This window comes from Eleutherodactylus coqui, chromosome 11, assembly GCF_035609145.1.
Source record: "Eleutherodactylus coqui strain aEleCoq1 chromosome 11, aEleCoq1.hap1, whole genome shotgun sequence".
In the NCBI taxonomy this organism is placed as follows: domain Eukaryota; kingdom Metazoa; phylum Chordata; class Amphibia; order Anura; family Eleutherodactylidae; genus Eleutherodactylus; species Eleutherodactylus coqui.
This window is the reverse complement of record NC_089847.1, coordinates 8,853,433-8,874,899: the sequence shown is the minus strand read 5'-3', so window position 1 is coordinate 8,874,899 and position 21,467 is coordinate 8,853,433. Positions and strand designations below refer to the sequence as shown.

At 46.2% G+C, this 21,467-nt stretch overlaps 1 protein-coding gene across 1 annotated transcript in view; it reads right to left on the bottom strand.

Moving 5' to 3' along the window:
- The window catches only part of NETO2 (neuropilin and tolloid like 2), a 45,022-nt gene that overhangs the window by 2,547 nt on the left and 21,008 nt on the right, over positions 1-21,467 (bottom strand). The window contains exons 2-8 of the mRNA XM_066582183.1: positions 9,988-10,044; positions 7,105-7,245; positions 6,482-6,730; positions 5,327-5,371; positions 5,118-5,245; positions 3,237-3,465; positions 2,419-2,532 (exon numbers count right to left, since the gene is read on the bottom strand). Of these exons, the coding sequence (XP_066438280.1) occupies positions 2,419-2,532; positions 3,237-3,465; positions 5,118-5,245; positions 5,327-5,371; positions 6,482-6,730; positions 7,105-7,245; positions 9,988-10,044 (963 nt within the window). The remainder of the gene's footprint in view (positions 1-2,418; positions 2,533-3,236; positions 3,466-5,117; positions 5,246-5,326; positions 5,372-6,481; positions 6,731-7,104; positions 7,246-9,987; positions 10,045-21,467) is intronic.

The window sequence follows — 21,467 nt, the reverse complement described above, 5'->3', positions numbered from 1 at the left end:
TGTATGTATGTCCAGAGGTTGATTCTAGGGCTGTATTTATGTACTGAGCTTGGTTCTGGGGCTGTATTTGTATTATAAGCTTGGTTCTGGGGCTGTATGTATGTCCTGAGGTTGATTCTAGGGCTGTATTTATGTACTGAGCTTGGTTCTGGGGCTGTATTTGTGTTATGAGCTTGGTTCTGGGGCTGTATTTATGTACTCAGCTTGGTTCTGGCACAGTATTTAGTCCCTGAGCTGTTCTTGTGTGGGTATTCTGCTATCTTGCTGCTTTCTGCACACAGAATACATACAGACTGCTTATCAGTGCAGTACATGTATATTTTATCTCTTGACTTGGGAGGGCGCCAAAAACAATCCGCCGCAGGGTGCTACCTGACCCAAGTCCGGTGCTGTCTATACGGTGCGGACATTTTTTCCATGCCAGAATTTTAACTCCACATACAAAAAAAACAAGCAAATGTAAATGTCACTTCTTGATGGAGATTCCATGTGAAATCCACATCAGGTTTCTGCCCGTGGACGAGCGCCATTGAAATGAGGCTAATCTGTGTGCAATCCACGGCAGGTCCGCAGAAGAAATCTGAAACACTTAGATTTCTGCCGCAGTTTTCCATCGATGGCAGCAGATCATCTGAACATCAGCTTAGATCTCCTTCCTCGCAGCGGGCGCACTATCTTGCACCAAAATGTTGCCCATTGTTTGCAGCATTTTGCAGCTGTTCTCTCTCACCCTTTTCTTGTAATATTTGAAAACTACTAAAGAAGGCCTAAAAAGTGTCTAAAACACACAATAAATGTGGAGAGCTGATGGGGTGATTTCTGCCCGTTTTGTTTAGTAATTTTCCATCAGTTCCATCACCCTAATGCTCGGGTCCGCGTTATTCGAGTCGAGCTTTTCGTAAAATTCGAGAGCTCTATTTGAGTAACGAACCCCATTGACTTCAATGGGAGACTCGAGCATTTTTGTATGGGACCCGCTGGTTGCCGAGCTTTTTGGTTTTTTTTTCTTTCTCTCTCTGTCCCCTCCAAGCCAGCCACAAACTACTGCTGACGTGTGCAGCGTCGCAGTGGGGAGGGGTCAAATCTGACACGTCAGCGGCGGGGAGGGGCCAAAACTGGCGCAGGGTCGAACACGGCGTGCCATCGAGTATGCTAATACTCGAACGAGCATCAAGCTTGGAAGAGTACGTTGGCTTAAGGGCGAGCACCCACTGGCGTTTGCGTTTTCGCCGCGTTTCCCGCGATTTTTCCGCGCGTTTTTCGCGGCGTTTTCGCGGCTTTTCCATTAATTTCCATTGACTTTCATGGGTGCATTAGGAGAAAAATAAGGACACATATGCAACTGACAGTTCCTATGTTAAAAACGCAAACGCAACGCAAAAAAAACGCCAGTGGACAGGAACACATGTTATCTCTATGCCTGTGCAGGAAAAACGCAAAACGCAAAATGCAGGTAAAAAAACGCCAGTGGGTGCTCGCCCTAACTCTAGAAATAAAACCTGCTTATTTCAGGCTTCTATTCTAAATCTGAGCACTAGGTGGCAGCCTAGAGCTATAGATAGAGACACACATGCCGCCTGTGTGGAGGGACGCTGTAACTTTGGCGTCTCTCCGCGCTGCGCCGTATATTTTTCACGTTTGTTTATAAACCGTAAGACAGCGCTATTTCTCTTCCGGCTCCGCTGGACGTTGCCGATTCTGGCATCCATTGTGTTTGATCACAAGGGGTGGATGGAAGCCTTAAAGCCGCGGCGCTCGGAGGGACATAAGGGGGGATCCGCAGGCTACCGTCTGTAGTTTAGCATTAAAATAGTAAATGTGACGCCGTTTTATGGGTAAGATGGGAGAGCGCTGAAGAATAATCATCAGCGGGCACCTGAAGAAGGACGGGGTTTATGCAAAGTGAGCCTTTTAGGGGTGTAACCCCCGCCATCAGATATCCTGTAGGTAACGTTCTGCCCTGGCACAACCTCTTAAAGGGCTCATTCACACCGGCGTATTTTCTGTCCGTATTCGGACACTGCGGGGTTTTTCTTTTGCGCACCCTGTTTTCTGCGGGCTGCGAAAAAACTGATGTCACTTTGGACTACTTGCATTTTTTTTTCTTTTTGCGAGCGCGATAAACGGATGACACACAAATCCAAGACGGACGTAAAAAAAAACAAAACATATGCACCAAAAATGCACGAACACACAGTAAAAACGGTGAGGTTTTCACGGATCAAAATTGCGTACTCTTGTGTGAATGAGCCCTAAGTGTCCAAGTTTGGCCAAGTGTAGATAATGGGGTAGCTTAACAATTAAAGACCTATATGATGCATTAGGGCAGGGGTCTGCTACTGGTGGCTCTCCAGCGGCTGTGGAACTACAACCCCCAGCATGCCCTCGGTCAGCGTTGCGAGGCTCCGACACACTCACCTTTGCAGTGATTTTCATCCCAGGGATAGGCACAGTTCTGGATTCCGTTGCAGACGAGGGAGTTGTTGATGCACATGTTACTGTGACAGAAGAACGTGCCGTCCACACAGGGGGCTGTTAAAGGGGACACACATGAGTTAGGGGAAGGATTTTCATGTGGGACAGGATTACAACTCATCGTTTGCATTAGGATGTTGTAAGCACAGGAGTATAAGGATGAGAGGTGCAGCTGCGCCCCATTCCAGATCTGTTTCCTCTGCTTACTGTGACATCCTAGTAAAAACTACTTGCAGGCACCACTAGGGGGAGCTGAGTAATGTATACACCTGTATACATGTATGTGTGCTGAGCTCCCCCTAGAGGTGACTGCAATATACGCAGAAGAATATACTTTATAAAATCTGACCTCCTGTATAAAAACAGACTGTGAAATAAATCTGCACAGAATGTTGGACTTAAAGGGATTTTCCAGGTCTGAATAATTGATGAATGATCCCTAGGATAAGTGATCAATAGCTGATCAGCGGGGTCCACCGCCCAGGACCTCTGCTGATCAGCTGTTCGCCATGCAGTTGTGTCAGTATACAGAGTTCTGTACATCATGCAGTGGCCAAGTGTGGTATTGCAGGCACAGCTTTCATTCATTTCATTGGGAGCTGAGCCTGAAATATTATGCTGGGCCACTGCACAGTATATGGAGTTGTGTGTATTTGGCTCCCCAGCTATTGATGACTAATCCTAAGGACTAGATCATCAATCATCCATACCTGGACAACCCATTTAAAAACAGAATGGCGGCATTAACATTAAAGACTCACGCTCCACAAAGGACGTAAAGAGCATTCGGAAACGGCTGAGTCGACTCCCTTCATCCGCCCACATCCGTACAACGCCGGTCCCGGTTTGCAGCATGACGTCATTGGCCACGGTGCTGCAGAACTTGGCCTTCAAGTTTTCTATGGAGCTACTTCCGTCATACACGGCCACAAAGTTCCTCTTGCATTCGTTGGAATGTTCCATCTGATAGTCCAGGAACCGCAAGTAAATCTGGAGAAACATCAGTGACGATCAGCATTAGGTACAGCAGTACAGATCACATCGATGGCTTCAGCTTCAGGGCTGCGACTGCCGTACGGTCACACTATCCATCATGTAAATATGTCCACATTTGCTCTACAACATCACAATATCTTGTCCTGCAGCTGATATAAGATGTGTAGACAGACCAGACTGTCCCTTCTATTGGACACAGGCAGTACAAGATATATACTGTAGATGGAAGTATGACTGCAGGATCAGACTACACAAGGTTTGTTTGTAGTCTGTTACCATGGAGACACACACATCTGCATAGAAGCTGTAGACATAAAATGAAAGATTTTTTTATAAAGACTTTATGAAAGTTGCTTGGTTTTCCATTTTAGATGCCCTGGGGCCATAAAGTCAGGATGGATGCAGTCTGCAACTAGACAACTGGAAGAGAATGTTTGAAGTATATTGCCTAAATACACATTTGAAAGCACCACTAGGAGTATAATAATCTAAATGTGTTTTATTGTCCTTTTATCCCTGCAAGCAAAAAAAACATATCAATGTTCACTGCATGGCCACTTTATTAGAGACCCCCATGTAGTAGCGTTGAACTCCTTTGACCTTCAGAACTATAGCCATCCGCCATGGTGTAGTTTGCACTAGATGATGAAACTGTTCTGCAGGAATATCGGCCCCTGTGGACAGGAAGCTTCTTGTAGTTGCTGTAGATTCGATGGCGGTGCTGATATGTTCTGACCAGCTGACAGGAAGGGGTCAGCGATTCATGCTGCTTGTGCCAAATTCTAACTTCCCATCAGCAACAGAAATCTGGATCCATCTGACCAGGAGATGTTTTCCCGCTGCTCAGTGATACAAGTTTTGTGCTCTTTTGCCCGCTGGAGTCTCGTCTTTCTGTTTCTCTTAGACACAATGGCGCTGGAACTGGTCGCCTGCTGTTATACCATCCGTGCGGAGGAACGGCGAGTTGTGTGTTCGCACACGTTAGTTGGAGCTCCACCGTTGTATTCAGCTGACTGTGCAGCCTGTTGGTCAGAACGATTCCTGACATCCTCCTCCGACCCCTTCCAGTGATGAGTGGTTTCGATCCACAGGATCCTCTTTCACTGGACGTTCTTCTTTGGTCGCGCCATTCTCGGTATTCTCTCCACTCTGTTAGATGCGATTGCAGTGAGCCCCCGGCTAGTCTAGCACCGATGACCGGGCCTCGTTGGAAGTCGCTCCGATCGCTGGATTTTTCCATCTAATGTGGATTCACACTGAAACTGATCCACGGAAAACTTGCGACGTGATTTTATGCTCCCGGGTCACGGGAGAATTACCGTACAAGGAAGCGCCAATCGTGAGAGGCCGGGTGATCTAATAAAGGGGCATGCACTGTACATACATCAGGTCTCTTCATGAACCCCCCATTAGCTAAGGCTGAGATCATGTCTGCTGTAGGTGCACTCAGTGTCCTCAGCGCTGATGTCTGTATAGGGTTTTTGGAGTATAAACTGGCTGTGATGTTTAGCTTTTCCTGCAGGGGGCGCTGTGGGGGAAGCAATGAGCCAATTAAGGACCTTGTACTGTAAATATGCAGAAAACATCATGTGCGATTTACAAATCCATGAATGGGTCTTTGCTGTAATGACCCCCATGTCACCGACCTTGGCTTTCGGCGTTGCTTTGATGGTCCATATACAGTCCACCGCCTGACCGGCCTTCAGCTTATCGCCTTGTTCCACTTGGCTGGAGCGGATTATCCCATCCGGTCCTGCTAACTCAAACTGACAATCTGAGAGAAGAAAGACGGAGACCGTCAGCGGGATGTGAGCCGATGTCTATCATAAGACAGCGGCAAGGAGCGAGCACTGACCTGGGATGGGGTTGAGGATCCCTCCGAGATAGCTGAAGTCGGGATCTGCGGGGAACAGAAATGGCGCGTTTAGAATGAGTATACAGAATGCTATATACTGCGGCGTCCGTCACATCCCACGGCTGGAATTACAGTATATATGGTATCCTGGTCGACAGTATGACTTATGTTCAAACGTTTGATTCTCGGCCCCCGACTGGCCCTTGGGTGCATCATTTTCACTGCATGAGGGCGGCCGGATCTCATGTTCGCATGGGGCGGATTTGGTGTAGATTTTCCGTTTTTTTTTTTAATTTCCCTGTATCCCCACGAAGCCTGCGTTTTATCGCATCACGACGCAACAAACATGCATTGCGATGTGATGTTAACACTAGAAAGTCCCATTAACTTCTGTTATTAAGAAATTGCGCGATTTTATGGCGGGCGGCAGCGATACAATGCGAGATTATTCCCTATAAAGAAGATCACTGGCGCTTAAAAATCGCAGCGAACAAAGACGCGATTTTGCCGTGATTTTCTCGCGCCAAAATCGCGATTGCCCATGTGAAACTTCCCTAAGGGTATAGCCACATGAGGCGGACCCGCTCAGACATCTGCAGAAGATCGTCGGTGGCACAAACGAATGACACACTGCGCATTTCATGTGGAGGTTTTTCCGCAGCATTTACGTCTCACGTGGCCGCATCGTAAGAGTAGAAAGTCAGCGCTACATAGGACGGGTACGACGGGCATCTCACGGGCGCTGGTGGCCATCCCTCCAGAACTGTAGATGTGTATGGGGCTGATTGGCCGTACGGCGACATGGCGGAGATATTAATACCCCTCTGTCTGCGGCGGCTGGGAGTACAAAAACAGATACGCTCTTTCTGTAACTCAGGATATAAGGATACGGCGTCGATCGCTGCGCTCTACTGTTTCCGTAAGTCCCATTCTCTTCTCTAGGAGTTACGGAAGCGGAGTACGGCTCGTTCACAGGGCGGCGGTGAAATGAAAGCTGCTCTGTGATTGGTTGTTATGGGCAATAACGACAGTTTTTGCTTTAGACCGTTTCATAAATCTGCCCCAATTGTGTCCCTTTTTGCCCCGCATCCCAAGATGGCGGCTGTGGATCTTTCTGACTGACCTGTAATAAACGTTCTATATTGTGCTGCCTACCTGGTATAAAGGAATATTTGGCGCGGAATCCCAGGCCCTCCAGCTCCTCGTCCGACGTGAATTTAATCCACATGAAGCGGCCGGTGGATCGGATTGGCAACGGACTCCTGATGCCGCAGTATCGGTCGATCAGCGGAGAGAAGCCAAACGGACCATCTCTGACCTCTAAATGATCGAAGCGGCACTCGAAGGACGGCTCTATGTGATAAGGCTCATCGAAGGTCAGCTCGATTCTCTGGCGAGGAGCAGCTGAGGGACAGAATGGCGCGATGTTACAATTGTTGGGTTTTTACAATGACTCACCTTATAGGTACAACAGAGCTGCTGCAACATACTGGATGCCAACCCATCTGGTTCTACAGCGGCCGGGGCTTTATCATAAATATTGGAAGGGGCGCCAGGAGCTCGCGGTGTGGGAGGAGGCTGGCAATGGCGTCAAGCAGCACCTGAAAGGGGCCTCATTTTTATCGTTGTCCATCATCCTCTATGGATGCTACTGTCTACTGCTGATTGCTCTGACCTTATGGGGGTTGAATGCATTGGCAAGCATAAATCCAGGCATAGCAATAATATATATTAAGCCGAATCTAATATTCACAGCCTCACTACAGAAGGGAACAAACCTTCTAAGATGTAGACACATTCCTTGTTAGGGGGGTAGGTGTTTGGAAAGTTTGGGGATGCGAAATGCCCACCGTTACTGGTTCGTACCCAGGTGCCACACTGGGTCACCGGGATGTGTTTGGTTCCTATGTTTTGTCCATCTGAAATAAATAGAAATGAAGACATTAATATAAAGCCGATACATTGTAACTAATCTACTATTGGGGGTTTTGCAAAATTCTGCGCTCTGAGGACCTCTTGTGATTCCTGGAAGATTTTAATGGGTTCTCCCGAGGGTAACAGTAGCAAGAGCTGCCATGCGGGCGTAGGTATAGCAGAGGTAGCATTCGGCCAAAGTCACTGTGGGGGGTCCATTACAAATCTGGATGAGGGACGGGAGCTTCACATTAAACCGGGGAAGACAAACGGATGTCATTCTTACAATTAGTGCAATTAGCCAATCCCTGGCAATGCATAGAGAATTACGCTGTGCTCTGTCTACCCTCCACGTAACACGGCTTCTCTGCATCAAGGATAACAGAAGGATTGAGGCTCTCTGGCCAAACAATGGCGAGTGAAGACGACCTTGCTTATATCATATATCTGCTATATATATATAATATATATAGCAATAACAGACATAACAAAACTGACGGGTAAAATGAGTAACATTGACTGTCTGGGATAGGAGATATTATGTGTTGTGTATATACAGGGGGTGGAGAAAAATATGGAAACACCGTACGAAATGCATGCCTTAAATTACATGGGATTATAAGTCATAGCTCAATAAGACATGTAGAGACAGATTTTAAGTGGAGCTAATATGACACAGATGCTGCCTGAGCAACAAGGTTTCATTGGTCAGGGGTTTAAGCCATTCAGCTGTTATTACCAGCTGGCTCCCAAAACCACCCAGAGCAACGGAAGAGGTGAAGTAAACACAAATGTGGAGGGAGAGCTCTCAGCCAAGCAGGGGTCAAAAGGGCAGCTCAGTGGTAATGATTAAAATCCCACGCATTTCATATGGTGTTTCCATATTTTTGTCCACTCCCTGTATATTATTTTTGGATATACTGGCCAGTGATTGATCAGTTAATTTGTGGAGATGGAATCAGGAAAAATGGACAAGTGTGCAGATCTGGGGGCGAATTGCGCAGTGTGGACGGCTGGTCAGAGCATCTCCAGAATGTCCGGTCTTGTGGGGTGTCCCTGCTATGTAGTGGTTGGTATCAGGGAACCGGTGCTGTGAACCAGGGAAAGGTTATGAGTATCCAAGGCTCATTCATGTGTATGGGGGGGTAAAGACCGCCCATCTGGTCCGATCCCACAGAAGAGCGACTGTAGGACAAATTACTGATAACGTTCCTGCCAGCGATGATAGAATGGAGTCCGATCACACAGGACATTGCAGCTCGTTATGTGTTGGGACGGTGTAGTCACTGATTGGTCAGAGTGCCCATATTGACTGTCGTCCACTGCTGAAAGTGCCTACATTGGGTACATGACCATCAGAACTGACCAGGAAGCAACAGAAGAAGGTATCTTGGTCTGATGAATCAAATCGGGTTTTACACTGTGGGCGACTGGGTGCGTCACTTACCTGGAGAAGAGATGGCAGCAGGATGCACTCTGGCAAGAAGATAAGTTGGCAGGAAAAGGGTCATGCTCTGGGCAATATTCTGCTGGGTACCTGTGACATGTACCACCTACCTAAATATTGTACAAATCAAGGGGTCACAGAGGTTGCACTTGCGCCTATGCCACTAGGCTAATGGGGCTCACAAGCTCCCCTCACCACACTAACACTGGTTGCTCTTTTAGTCATTTAAGAAGTTGGTTCCTTACCTCTGCTGCGCACCATGTAACATTGCGTGTATCAGCAATCATCCTCTCCTCTACTCCAGTGAGTAGAGCAGACAAGAGAGGGTGATTGCTGATACACACACTATTACATGGTGCGCAGCAGAGGTAAGGAACCAACTCCTTGTTAAATGACTAAAAGAGCAACCAGAGGGAAGCAAAGAGGAATTTATAGAGGATATTAAGGGGGCATTATCACTTTACAGAGGGCACACAGACTTCACTATTATCTCATGTGGGCACAAAAGGCCAATAAGGGGACATTTATTGCTTTGTAGATGGAGTACAAAGAGAGCACGTTTGCCTCATGGGGCAGAAAAGAGGCACTAAGGGGAATTATTACTGTGCAAGGGCACAAAGAAGACCACTATAACTGTGATGTGCTGAGGGGGCATTCATATTTTGTGGTTGGCACAATAGGAAAATTATTACTCTATGTGGGCACCATTAGTATATGGGGCACAAAACAGGGTACCTAGTACCACAGGATGGAAAGAATCTGCAGAAGTGAGTCATTGTTGGAAGAAGCCTTCATGGCGATCTGGATCCAGATAGAGAAGAAAAGGGAAAGGAGATATCACCTATCAAAGAGAAGTCTCCTGTCATCAATGGAGGTAATTGCACTGTAATCACTATCGCTGCACCAGGACTCATAAGACAAAGTACAACCCTTAATGCAAAACAAGTCCATTCCATGGAGGTTTGGTGGCACGAGGGGAATAAAACACAATAGGCAGCTGTTTTAATTGTTGTGGGCGATTGGTATACATGTGTATATTTACAGAGTCAGAGGTGATCCATGTTCTGTTCTGCCTTAGACCCTTGTAGACCTTCTCATCATGCAGCACATGCGCTTCTCCCTTTTGTTCTCTGTCTCTTCCTAGTAATCAGGGCTGTCCAGGTAGCACTGAACGATCTATTATTAGTCAAACCTAATCAGATCTCACATTGTATGACATTGGGCGAGTACTTCATAAAGTGGCAAATCAATTTTGGGAAACAGCGGGCTATCCAGGAGAGGGCACCGGCTCCATCCTTACCTTGTGTGCGCTGCGCCACCGCAATCCCTTCCACCACCAGGATGGTAATCAGCAGCACTGTCAGGAGGGACAAGAGGAGGCAAGTGAGTATTAATTACCGTGTAGAACAAATGGTAAGAGATGTCAAATGGACCCGATGGCGGTCATAGCCCAAGCATTCAGCAGTACTAGTGACATCACAGGCGCAGTTAAAGGGGCGGTCCCTCCGTTACCAAAAGTTCTGCTTACTGTAAGTGAGTGTTAATATAAGAACCTGTCTGGATCCTACCTTGTAGGTTCAGGACTCATTACTAGGAATCGGGCTCACTTTTCTAACATGTTGGCAGCACATAATCATAAATCAATTTTAGGCCTTGTTTCCTTTCACTAACAGCAAAAACTCTGAAATAGTCTGCCTGTACATGTTATCTGCTCCTTCTGGAGAAGACTCTGGCTATAGCTCATATTCCCAGCCATTGTTACAAGTCTTGTCTGACACTGACTTGCAGGAATGCTGCCTTCCAATAGGTGGAGCTGTAGAGACATTGTTCCATCTCCCATTTACATATTTCCCAGAGGAGTATGCACGGCCTTATAAGTCTCCTCACTAGGTGCTCTCCCTAAGGAGAAACTCTACCCCTTCTGAACCACTTGTAACATATTTGGCTCTGTTCACATCTGCGCCATGGTTTCTGCTTATAATGGAAACCACAAGGCAGTGCCCGATTTGTCATTTGACCGAGACCAAGGGCATCTGGTGGATCCAATTGACTTATAATGGGGCCGATCAGGTGCCGCTGAGTTGAGGGGAGTTTGGCAGACTCCTGATGGAACTTCTGTCGTAGATGTGAACACAGCGAGTTCTAGACCTTTACATAATGCGACATATCAGCTTCATTTACTATGGAATGGCGCAATTATGACACGTACGTTGGCGAATTACAAAAAACTGACATTATTATTTCCCCCCTGATATCCGTCATCCCGGGTTGTCTAACGGCGTCTATGGCATAAGTGTAGAAGTGTCACACCCGTCTCCCTTTTGGTTCTCTTTGTTGTATAAATGTCTTTTTAACCCCTTCACCCAAAAGGACGGACATGTACAGTTACATCCTCCAACTGACAGCCGCCCGCAACAGCCGCGATCCGCGCCCACGTCGATCACGACTGTTAACCGTTCGAATGCTGCTGTCAATTGTGCTGAGCTCACGAGGTGTTGCTCAGTTCTCATGGCGGCCCTGTTGAATTACATTCTGAGCGATCAAACAGTCCAAAGTTCAAGTTCCCTCAGGGGACTAAAAGAGAAAGTAAAAATAAGTGACTTTTTTTCTTTATTCTTTAAAAAATAAAGGATATCAAAAGAAAAAAACGTGTCCTGTGTTTACTATAAAGGAATCAAGAGAAAAAAACAGAAGCATATCTGGCGTCGCCGCGTCCATAAAAGTCCGACCTATAAAAATAACCCATTATTTATCCCGAATGGTGAACATCATCAGAAAAAATAAAAACGACAGAATTTTGTGGGTGTTTTTCACCCCGTCTCCATGAAAAAGTGTTACAAAAAGCGATTAAAAAATTGTATGTAGTTTTAAAATGGTATCAATGGAAACCACAGGTCGGCCCACAAAAAGGGATCCCTCAGACAACCCCACCGATGGAAAAATAAAAAAGGTTACGGTGGTCAGAAGGTGGCGAAAGAGCACATATATATATATCATGTTTCCCCGAAAATAAGCCAGTGTCTTATATTATTTTTTGTTCAAAAAGGTTTAACTTTTTTACATGTATAGCTGCCTGGACACTATTTAAATTGACTTTTATAATTAACTGTTAGCAGGGCTTATTTTTGGAGTAGGGCTTATATTTCAAGCAACCTCAAAAAGCCTGAAAAATCATCTTGCATCCTCAAAAATTCTGGAAAATCATGCTAGGTCTTATTTTCAGGGTATGTCTTATTTTCAGGGAAACGGGATATATATACATATATATACACACACACTTTTTAATGATATTTTTTTTTTCTTTCAAGTATAGCAAAATGCAGCGTATACGCCATAAAACAAGATCCCCGCAAAGATGTCGGATTTGCAGGTTTTTTCCATTCATCCATTTTACGTTCCACCTAAAAGTTTGTAAAAGTTTTCCAGCACATTAAATAATACCATTGGAAAACATAACTCGTCTCGCAAAACAACAAGTCCTCATATATCTTGGCAGCAGCAGGAGGACTCACACAGTCAAACACAACCTCCTGCCGCCAAGAACATCGCTCTGATCTCCACTACAGAGCCGCTCATCCCCCACAGTACAGCGTGTGCAGAGACCGCGGAATAAGCTGCAGAGCGATGTTCTTGGCGGCTGCAGGTTGTGGCTGACTGTGTGAGTCTTCCTGCTGCTGCCAGATTTATAATGCACTATGGGGGTTCCCCTATTACCACTGGGGCAACTATAGGGGTCACCATTATTACTGGGGTCACTAGGAGGGTTACGATTACTACTGGGGCCATTGTGGGGGTCCCTATTACTATTGGGGCCGCTGTTACTACTGGGACCACTGTAGGGGATCAGTATTACTACTCGGCCACAGTAGGGGTCACTATTACTACTGGGGCCACTAATGGTGTCAGTATTACTACTGTGGACACTAGTGGGATTACTATTACTACTAGGACCACTGTGGGGCCACTATTATTAATAGGGCCACTAATGGTGTCAGTATTACTTCTGAGGCCACTAACAGGGACACTAATACTATTAGGGACATTAGTGGGATCACTATTACTACTCAGGTTACTAATGTGGCCACTATTACTATTGGGGCCACTACTGGGCACACTGTTAGTTTTGGGGCCATCTAAGGGGGGCACAACTAGTACTTGTGGCAACTAGAATAATGGAGTTAAAAAAATAGGTTATGATAAGCCACACCCCAAACCACGCCCCTTAACTAGTATTTTTTTCTTTACAAAGGTGGCAACCCTATATAAAAGGCAGCAGGCCAGTGTACCTACAACCGCCGTGGGCGACCATTACTGGAATTCTAATTGGAAGTGATGAAAAGCAGGTAGAGAGAGGCATATTTCTGAACTGTCCGAACCTCCGTGAGCCACCTGCATGAACCACGGCCTCTAACAGCGGATGAGCTGCGTCTCAATACGAATTGTGTTCCCCTAAACATTGGTATGTTAGCAAAATATGGTGTGGACCTGATCGGTTCCCTACCAGGAGGAAAGCTAGCCCAGCGGCTTGTGGCTGTGCATTTTTCCAGAGGCTTGGACAAGACTAGCAGGAGTTGGGTCTCCCCGCAGCCCTCCAAAGCCAGTGACATGGCCCTTAGATTTGTTCACCCAGGATCCTTTGAGTTCTGATGAAACATTGGTGTCAAATAAGGCCTCAGCTGAGGTGCCCCTCCTGCCCATTCCTACTGCTGACCGGGGCCCCCCAACATCCTAGCCCCTGTTAAAGAACGATGCGGATAAACTCCATTGTTTCAGGCTATACAGACGCCATCCACAATGGCCGAGCAATGCCATCCCCCACCACCTGCTACACTTGACTGCTTCCATCTTCTCAGATGCCTACAGAGCCTTCTACACACTCAAGCAAAGGGGTTTGATCCCCAACTCTTCTTAAGAATGTCTACATGGCAAATACCCATTTCTGCATGCAGGGACCGAGACCCGTAGCCTTGGCCAGGGTTTCCAATCTGTATGACTCCAGTTCCTGAAAAAGAGGTCTGCCTCTGTGGGCCAAACCAAGACTTCAACATCCCATCAGCTTCTGTACATTAGGCACCTGCTAAATAGTGCCTTGTGTGGTGCAGTGTGTTAAGGCAGCAGTATGCAGTCCTAAGCTCTCCCTCATGACCTGAAGGTTGTGGGTTCAATCCCCATGTGATTCAGTTAGCTGGCAAGGTTGACTCATCCTTCAGTAAAATGAGTACCAAGCTGGGGGTAAAAGATGACTGGGGAAGGCAACGTCAGCAAACCACCACAATATGAAGTTATCCTAGGAGTCAGGGGCTTACAACCACTGTCCTTAATCCTACCTGTTCTCATATGGAAGACCCCCCAAAATTATAATTGTTAACATTACTGCTTATGGTGCTATAGTAGTTAAAGGGGTTGTGCCAAGTTATAAAGTCATCATAGTATGTGATGACTGCCAGAACCCTCAACAATCCAAAAAATGGGGGTCTGGTCTGTGGCTGAGTGAATGGAGCAGAGGTGTGCCACTGTTTCATCGGCTTCAGTGACAGCACCAGACTTTTTCTGAAGTGCTTGAACTTCTGGCGCTGTCATTGAAGTGAATGGAGCATTGGTGAGCCTGTGCAACCTCTGCTCCATTCACTCGGGGACCAACAGACAACCGCTCTCAGGTTCATCAGCAATCATCAGCAGAGATGGGAGTACCCCTTTAACATTTGCTACATCTATACATTGGCTGGAAGGATGCTCTCTGGCAGAGAGCTCATCTATGTCCTCCCACTGACATATGGTGGCTGAGACGGCCAGGACACTACAGGTCACTGCTGTGAACACTAGGGGGCTCCATTCTTTCACCTCTGTGATTTTTTGGAAAACTGCTTTGCACTTGTTTTCCTACAGTATGTCCCATTTTGACCCACTGATCTTTGCCGCACTCTGTATATAGGTATTTATACGCTCAGTCAAACGCACACGGTTTAATCCCCAGTGACTGGTCAGCGGTGAGGAGGTGAACACCTCCACGATAAATGTAGACACCTAAGCTTTCGCACGTTTTATTTGGTACTGTCTGCCCATGGTGTTGTGAATTGGGGTTGATACCCCTTGGGTCATACTAGTTACAAAGCAGTCCTTCATGCGGTGATACATAAGCAGCGGGTTATTGCAAACTGGGAGGGGTCTTTCAAAGGGTGGAACTAAATATATTCAGACCCCTAAATTAATTTCAGATCCCCTAAATATATTCAGACTCCTTAAAAGGGGTTCTCCAGAACATTTCCTATAGATGATCTAGGCTCAGTTTATAGGCGAGGGTCCTGCGCTCGGGGTCTTTGCTGATCAGCTGGTCATTGTGGACAGCGCTGGAAACAGATCGTGCTGTCCGTATTGCAGGTTAGTATTGCAGGCACAGCTGCACTGAATTCAGTGCAATACCAACCCGATCCACTGCACTAAGGACAGAGCTGGAGACACCTCATTAATAAGAAATGTCCCGGGCAGCCCCCTTAAATGTATCCAGAGCCCTTATTTTAATATTATAGATCCCTTAATGTATTTAGGGGGTCTGGTGTGGGCTCTGAATATATTCCAGAGACCAGACCCTCTAAATATACACAGACTCCAGACCAGACCCCTAAACTTAGTCAAACCCCAGATCAGACCACCCAAATATAGTTGAATCCTAGACCAGAGCACCGAAATATATTTAGACCCCAGACCAGACCACCTATAATAATTTAAGACCCCAGTCTAGAACCTCCTAAACATAGTCAGACTAACCCTCCTCGCTCCTGCTCAGCTCTGGGCACCGTTGCACTGGGTTCTGACTCCTTCCATGACCTGGAGCATCGTGACCTGGAGTAGTGGTGCCCAGAGCTGACCAAGAGCCGGGAGCGAGGAGGGTCAGTATATTGGATTCAACTTGCATCGGGCGGCTCATAGACATCCGTGTGTTGTTGAATCAGCACAGATGTGTGATACAGTCTTCTGAACTCTGTATCTAAGCCTATCATGTGTGATACGATCTGATGAGCTGCTGCATCTAAGCCTTGAAATGAGTCTCTGCTGTTCCCCGTTCCTGACGTTTTTGGCATTGTGTCACCCAATTCCTATATACAGGGAGAGGACAAAAATATGGAAACACCATATTAAAACACGTGGGATCTTAACCATTTACAGCTGCCCTTTTGACCCCTGCTTGGCTGAGAGCTTTCCTGCCAAATTTGTGTTTACTTAACCTCTTGCCCTGCTCTGGGGGATTTTGGGAGCTGGCTGGTAACAGCAGCTGAGTGGCTCAAACCCCGACCAATGGAACCTTGTAGCTCCCGCAGCATTTGTACCATATTACCTTCACTTAAATGACATGGGATTATAAATCACATTTCACTAAGACATGTAGAGACCCATTTTAAAGTATGCATTCTGTATGGTGTTTCCATATTTTTGTCCGCCCCCTGTTTATATTTAGAGGCTGCATCCATTTACAGTAGAAATAAACATCCAACTGTCCATTTAAACGGTGAGATTTCAGCCCTCCATCCATTCTATTAATTGATATCGACTGCTGCTGCTTGTGTCCAGTCACTTATAGGATTGCAGTAAATTTCAGGCGTTTTATGGACTTTTAGCGAATCCTCGGGGGTCTGAGATAAATCAGGTGTAAAAGCCGCCAGCTCGGTCAAGTAAAGATGAGGGAAATTATGTCCAAAAGTAATTTCACGCTAAGATCCCAACGCGGCGCTCTGCGGGATCGTTAGTGAATCCTTGTGTTTCTAATCGTTACAGTGTTTTACCGGAGGAGGAGGAGGTGGAGACCAGTGCGGCCTCGCTGACGCCACCTACTGTCTACTGGATATACTGTATCACCCTGTACTGTATTACTGTATGTCCGTATATGTATGCCCCTATACTACTATAGCAGGTGGTTGGTGTTATATACGGCGAGGCGCTGCAGACGGAGGCCGCAGGTGTTATTGTAAACTTTACTAAACGAACCGGAATTCTGCGATATGAATATGTGTAATCTAACATATAATTACCCAGAATGTCACACTTATAACACGTCTCCGTTCTCCGCGCACGCGGTATCAATGCATCATAGGTGCAGGATTCATCTCCGCTACTTCCCGCGGCGTCTTTCGCCACCATGTCCATTACACATAAGGAGATTACTACACGGCTCTTCGTACTTGTGTCCATCATCACTGATCGCTGTCCTCGTGGTCCTTCATAGCCATCATTGTACTCTGTATTAGCGTAGGTCCGCGGCGTGTCCTCCTCACCATCTAATGCACCGTTGGTGCCAGAACATGTCACTAAATTTACGAGTTCCGTGTCACTTCAGGCGCACACATGTCTTGCTGACATCTCTGTTGGGTCTCTGGTAACGGCCGCCGCCATGCCCTTCATGGCCCTGCATGCAGCCTGCACAGTGCTCTAGAGTCTGTCTCTGTCTCTGTGAAGCAGCTTCTGCTGCTGCTGACATACACACCACTCAAATCTATGGCCAAGGTGGCTGCCATGACATCACCTGGGGGCGGGGTTTAGTCCTCATGCGCAGCCTCAGCACACAAAGCTTAATGATGTACAGTCATGTGACTTTTGTCTGTAAAGGTCCTTCTACTCATTTATAGGTAGGCAGATCAAAAAGGGATTTAACCCCTTATACGTTCCTCTCTTACGCTGTATCACCATATGTCTATGTACTGCATGATCCATATACTGTAAAAGCAGAAAGCCTATCCCAGGACTGCAAAAAAAATCTTTGCTGCCCATCGCAACCAATCACAGCGCAGCTTTCATTACATCCCAGCAGTATAAGAAATGTAAGCTGCGCTGTGATTGGCTGCTTTTTCAACATCCTGTCCGATCGTTCTAAATGAGCGGCACCTTAAAAATAAGAGGAGTCTACTCTATGGTCGTCAAGGTACAAACAATCAGGACTCCAACCTTAACAAGAGCACAACCCTATTAGGGCATATGAATATCACAGAGAGGCCCCCCTGCTCCGGACCCTCTATGACCCAGAATGGAGAGCCATGTCCTGGCGGACCTCCTATAGTACCACACTTTCCCTGCAGCAGTCGGACTGGCCACGGCATACCCAAGCAAAATCATCTGATTGCTGGGGTGCCAAGAGCGAGACTCAGGCCCTCATTCTGGGAAGGGTTGTTCAAGTTGGCACAAGCCCACCAGAAGTAAATTTACGTCTTGCGGATGGCACAGGCTCAGAAATGACCCTGCACCATCCTGCATCGGGAGATAGCTGTGACCGACAGCCAGATTCCCATTGCAACAGTGTATTGGTGAGAACATCTATTCCTGCTGTCAACCCCTTACATGCTGCGAGCCATGTAGTTTGCGGCATGTAAAGGGTTCACAGAGGGAGGGCGCTCCCTCTGTGACATCATCAGCCCTACGCTATGAAATGGTGTCCGGGCCAGCCATGGCCTGCGATTGCCATTGTAACCAATAATCCATTACAGTACAGAAGTACTGCAATGTATTATTACTGCCATCATAGATTTTCTGGTTCAAATCCCCTACAGAGACATAAAAAATGAAAATGAAAATGAAAAAAACCTTTAAAAAAGCCATTTTTGCACACTTTCACACTTTTTGTATAAAAAAGTAAAAAATGTAAAAAAGCAAAAAAAAACATACTTGGTATCATTTTATCTGTAGCATCCTGTACGATACATTGAACACACTATTTATCCTGCAGAGCAAAAACTGTATTAAAAAAACAAAGAAAAATGCTGTAAAAAAAAAAAAGGATCAGAATTGGCGTTTTTCTCTTTGCCCTTCAAAAAAATTAATACAAGTTTTATAATACATTAAATATACCCAAATGGTACCAATAAAAGCTACAGTTCATCATTCAAACACCAAGTCCTCATATGTCAGTGAACAAATAAAAAAGTAGAGATAAAAATCCTCCAAAAAATCATCACATCCTTATGGCCAAAATAGGTCGTACACTAAGGGGTTAAATTCTCCATGCTGCTGGGGCTCCTTCCACCATGTAATTCATTCTATGACCTCCTGCCACGTCTCTGCTAAAATACTCTGATATGAGCCTTGGACAGAAAATGGCAATAAGACTGCAGAATCAGACTACATAGGGTTGTTTGTAGTCTGTTACCATGGATACACATGGCTCCACATAGGAGCTGTATACACAAAATGGTAGATTTGTGATAGGGCAAGGGTGAAGAAAGGGGTCTGTAAAGTCACCACTGTTCATGAAGCATCCGCTATCTAGTTTATCAACCTCTACCCTCTGGCCAAAGTCAGACATGCTGGGAGTTGTAGTTCCACAGCAGCTTGGAATCCATAGATGTAGATGGATGGACTGGAGGCGGCATACAGAATACTGCAGCTTTACGTGTCCGCGGAAGCGGCACAGGGGAGAGTTAATTCCTCCGGCTGAGCTCCTCTCAGACAGGGGCTCATTGATTTCTGCCCTCGGTGATTAGGACTTAGTCTTCATTTATTTTATTACAGGCCGGGAGCGGCGAAATGTCAGTGTCTTTTTCATGGAAAACAAATTTGAGAAGACGACCGTAGAGGCAGCGCTGCGCCGGGGAAATGTCACCCCAGTCAGTCAGTAGAGCAGCGGCGGATGATGGAGCGCTCTATGGAACGGATCTGCTGCCGGTAATGATGTCCGCAGGCGGCCCCGGAGCTGCGCCCGCGGGATGGTCTTCATGAGACATTCTCAGGCGGAGTTCAGATTTATAGAGGTAGCCGAGTCACGGGGTTGGCCCAACATAAACCGGGTGCGCCGTAGACTTCCGACCAGCAGGGGCGCCACCACTGATGTCACTGCATCAGCCGATTGCCTTCAATCGTAAGGGGATTTTACACGGAACGATTATTGATCAAAAAAAATCCTGGATCGTTCAAATCCATAAAAAACGATCAAGCGATGATGTCATCACGCAAGCATGAAAATAAATCGTAGGCTTGTTGGCTAATTGTTCGGTTTAATTACGATCGTTCGGTCACTCTCATGCACTTATACGGCAGACCGAACGATTTATCTGCCTGCATAAACAGGCTGCACGCGCAAACGAGCAAACCGCGCCGTCACTTGTTCGTGCGACCAATACATCGCTCATTGTGAAAGCACCTTAAGGCTGCCTACACACGGGCGAGCGTGATAATGAGCCGAAAAACTGATCGATAAGCACCCGGCAACCTGCGTTTTACCTGTGGATGCGCGGCGATTTTCAGGCAAAAGCGCGTCGCAACTGTGAAATTCCGATCCTGTCGCGCAAGTTTCACGGGTGATACAGGATCAGAAAAACTTTGCATTGATTTCAATAGGAGACATCAGATCGCAGTCCCATGGACGTCATACGGCAAGCGAAAGCCATGCAATGCATTCGGGTCCTATTGAAATCAATGGGGGATGTGTTCCCGAGGAACCCGAAAAGATGGAACAGGCAGCACTTGTGTATATGACCCCATTCTGGGGTTCATATTCCTGTATCTCGCAGCGCACAAATCTCATGCAAGTTTCTCGGCCATGTGAAAATGGCCTTACCCTGGGCAGGAAGGGGGGGGGGGGGTACTGATAGCGGCAAGTTGTGTCTCCGTTTTGGAAAGAAAACACAGCAAAGATTTTTACAAAACCATAATGGGCTGGTTGTTCTGTGCTGTATTTATTTACCAAGCTTGGTTCTGGTGCTGTGTTTATATTATGAGCTTGGTTCTGGTGCTGTGTTTATATTATGAGCTTGGTTCTGGTACAGTATTTATATTATGAGCTTGGTTCTGGTGCTATATTTATATTATAAGCTTGGTTCTGGTACTATATTTATGTACTGAGCTTGGTTCTGGTGCTGTATTTATGTTATGATCTTGGTTCTGGTGCTGTATTTATGTACTGAGCTTGGTTCTGGTAGAGTATTTATATTATGAGCTTGGTTCTGGTGCTATATTTATATTATGAGCTTGATTCTGGTACTATATTTATGTACTGAGCTTGGTTCTGGTGCTGTATTTATATTATGAGCTTGGTTCTGATGCTGTATTTAGCTGCCTATCAGTGTAATATATATAAATTTTTCTTACAGGAAGGCGCCAAAAAAAATTCTGTGCTGGGTGCCAACTCCTCCTCTCTCAGGGTCAGCCTCTGTGTCTGCAGCTTCACCTCATAATCCCCCCTCTAGACGAAAGCAAAATCCTTTAAGCGAGCGAAGTCTAACGATAATCACTCAGTCTAAACGTGCGCCAATGATTGATAATTGTTCATTTTTTGTTCAAAATTAATTCTATGAAGCAATAAAAACAATCGTTAGGTCGTTCGCTAATCGTCCGGTTTTGATTACCGATCGTTCATTCGTTCTTATTTACTTATATGGCGAATGTGACGATTTCCCGTTTGAACGCGTCAGCGATGTATCTGCTGCTATAAACAGGCTTCAAGCCATAGTCTTTTTACGTAAACGGACCCTGAATTCCACGAACGGCGCCGCCTTCCGTCCGCTACCTACGGTTTCTTCCCACGGGGGTATGCAGATTCGCACAGAGATACGCCTGTGTGGAGGAGCCCTTAATTTGTGTCCTGAGGACGGCGGCAGAATCCGGCGCCGCTGGTTAGAGGTTTTGTGTTTAATAATTTTAGAAACAATTAGCGCAGGTTTAATGGAAATTAATGACGCCGCCTTCCTTCACAACAGTTAATTGGATTCCAACTTTGAATCAATGGAAATTAAAAAAGACAATTTAAAGCGAGGCCCTAATATGAAAAACGGCAATTATAATCCCCGACCGCGTTACCGGCAT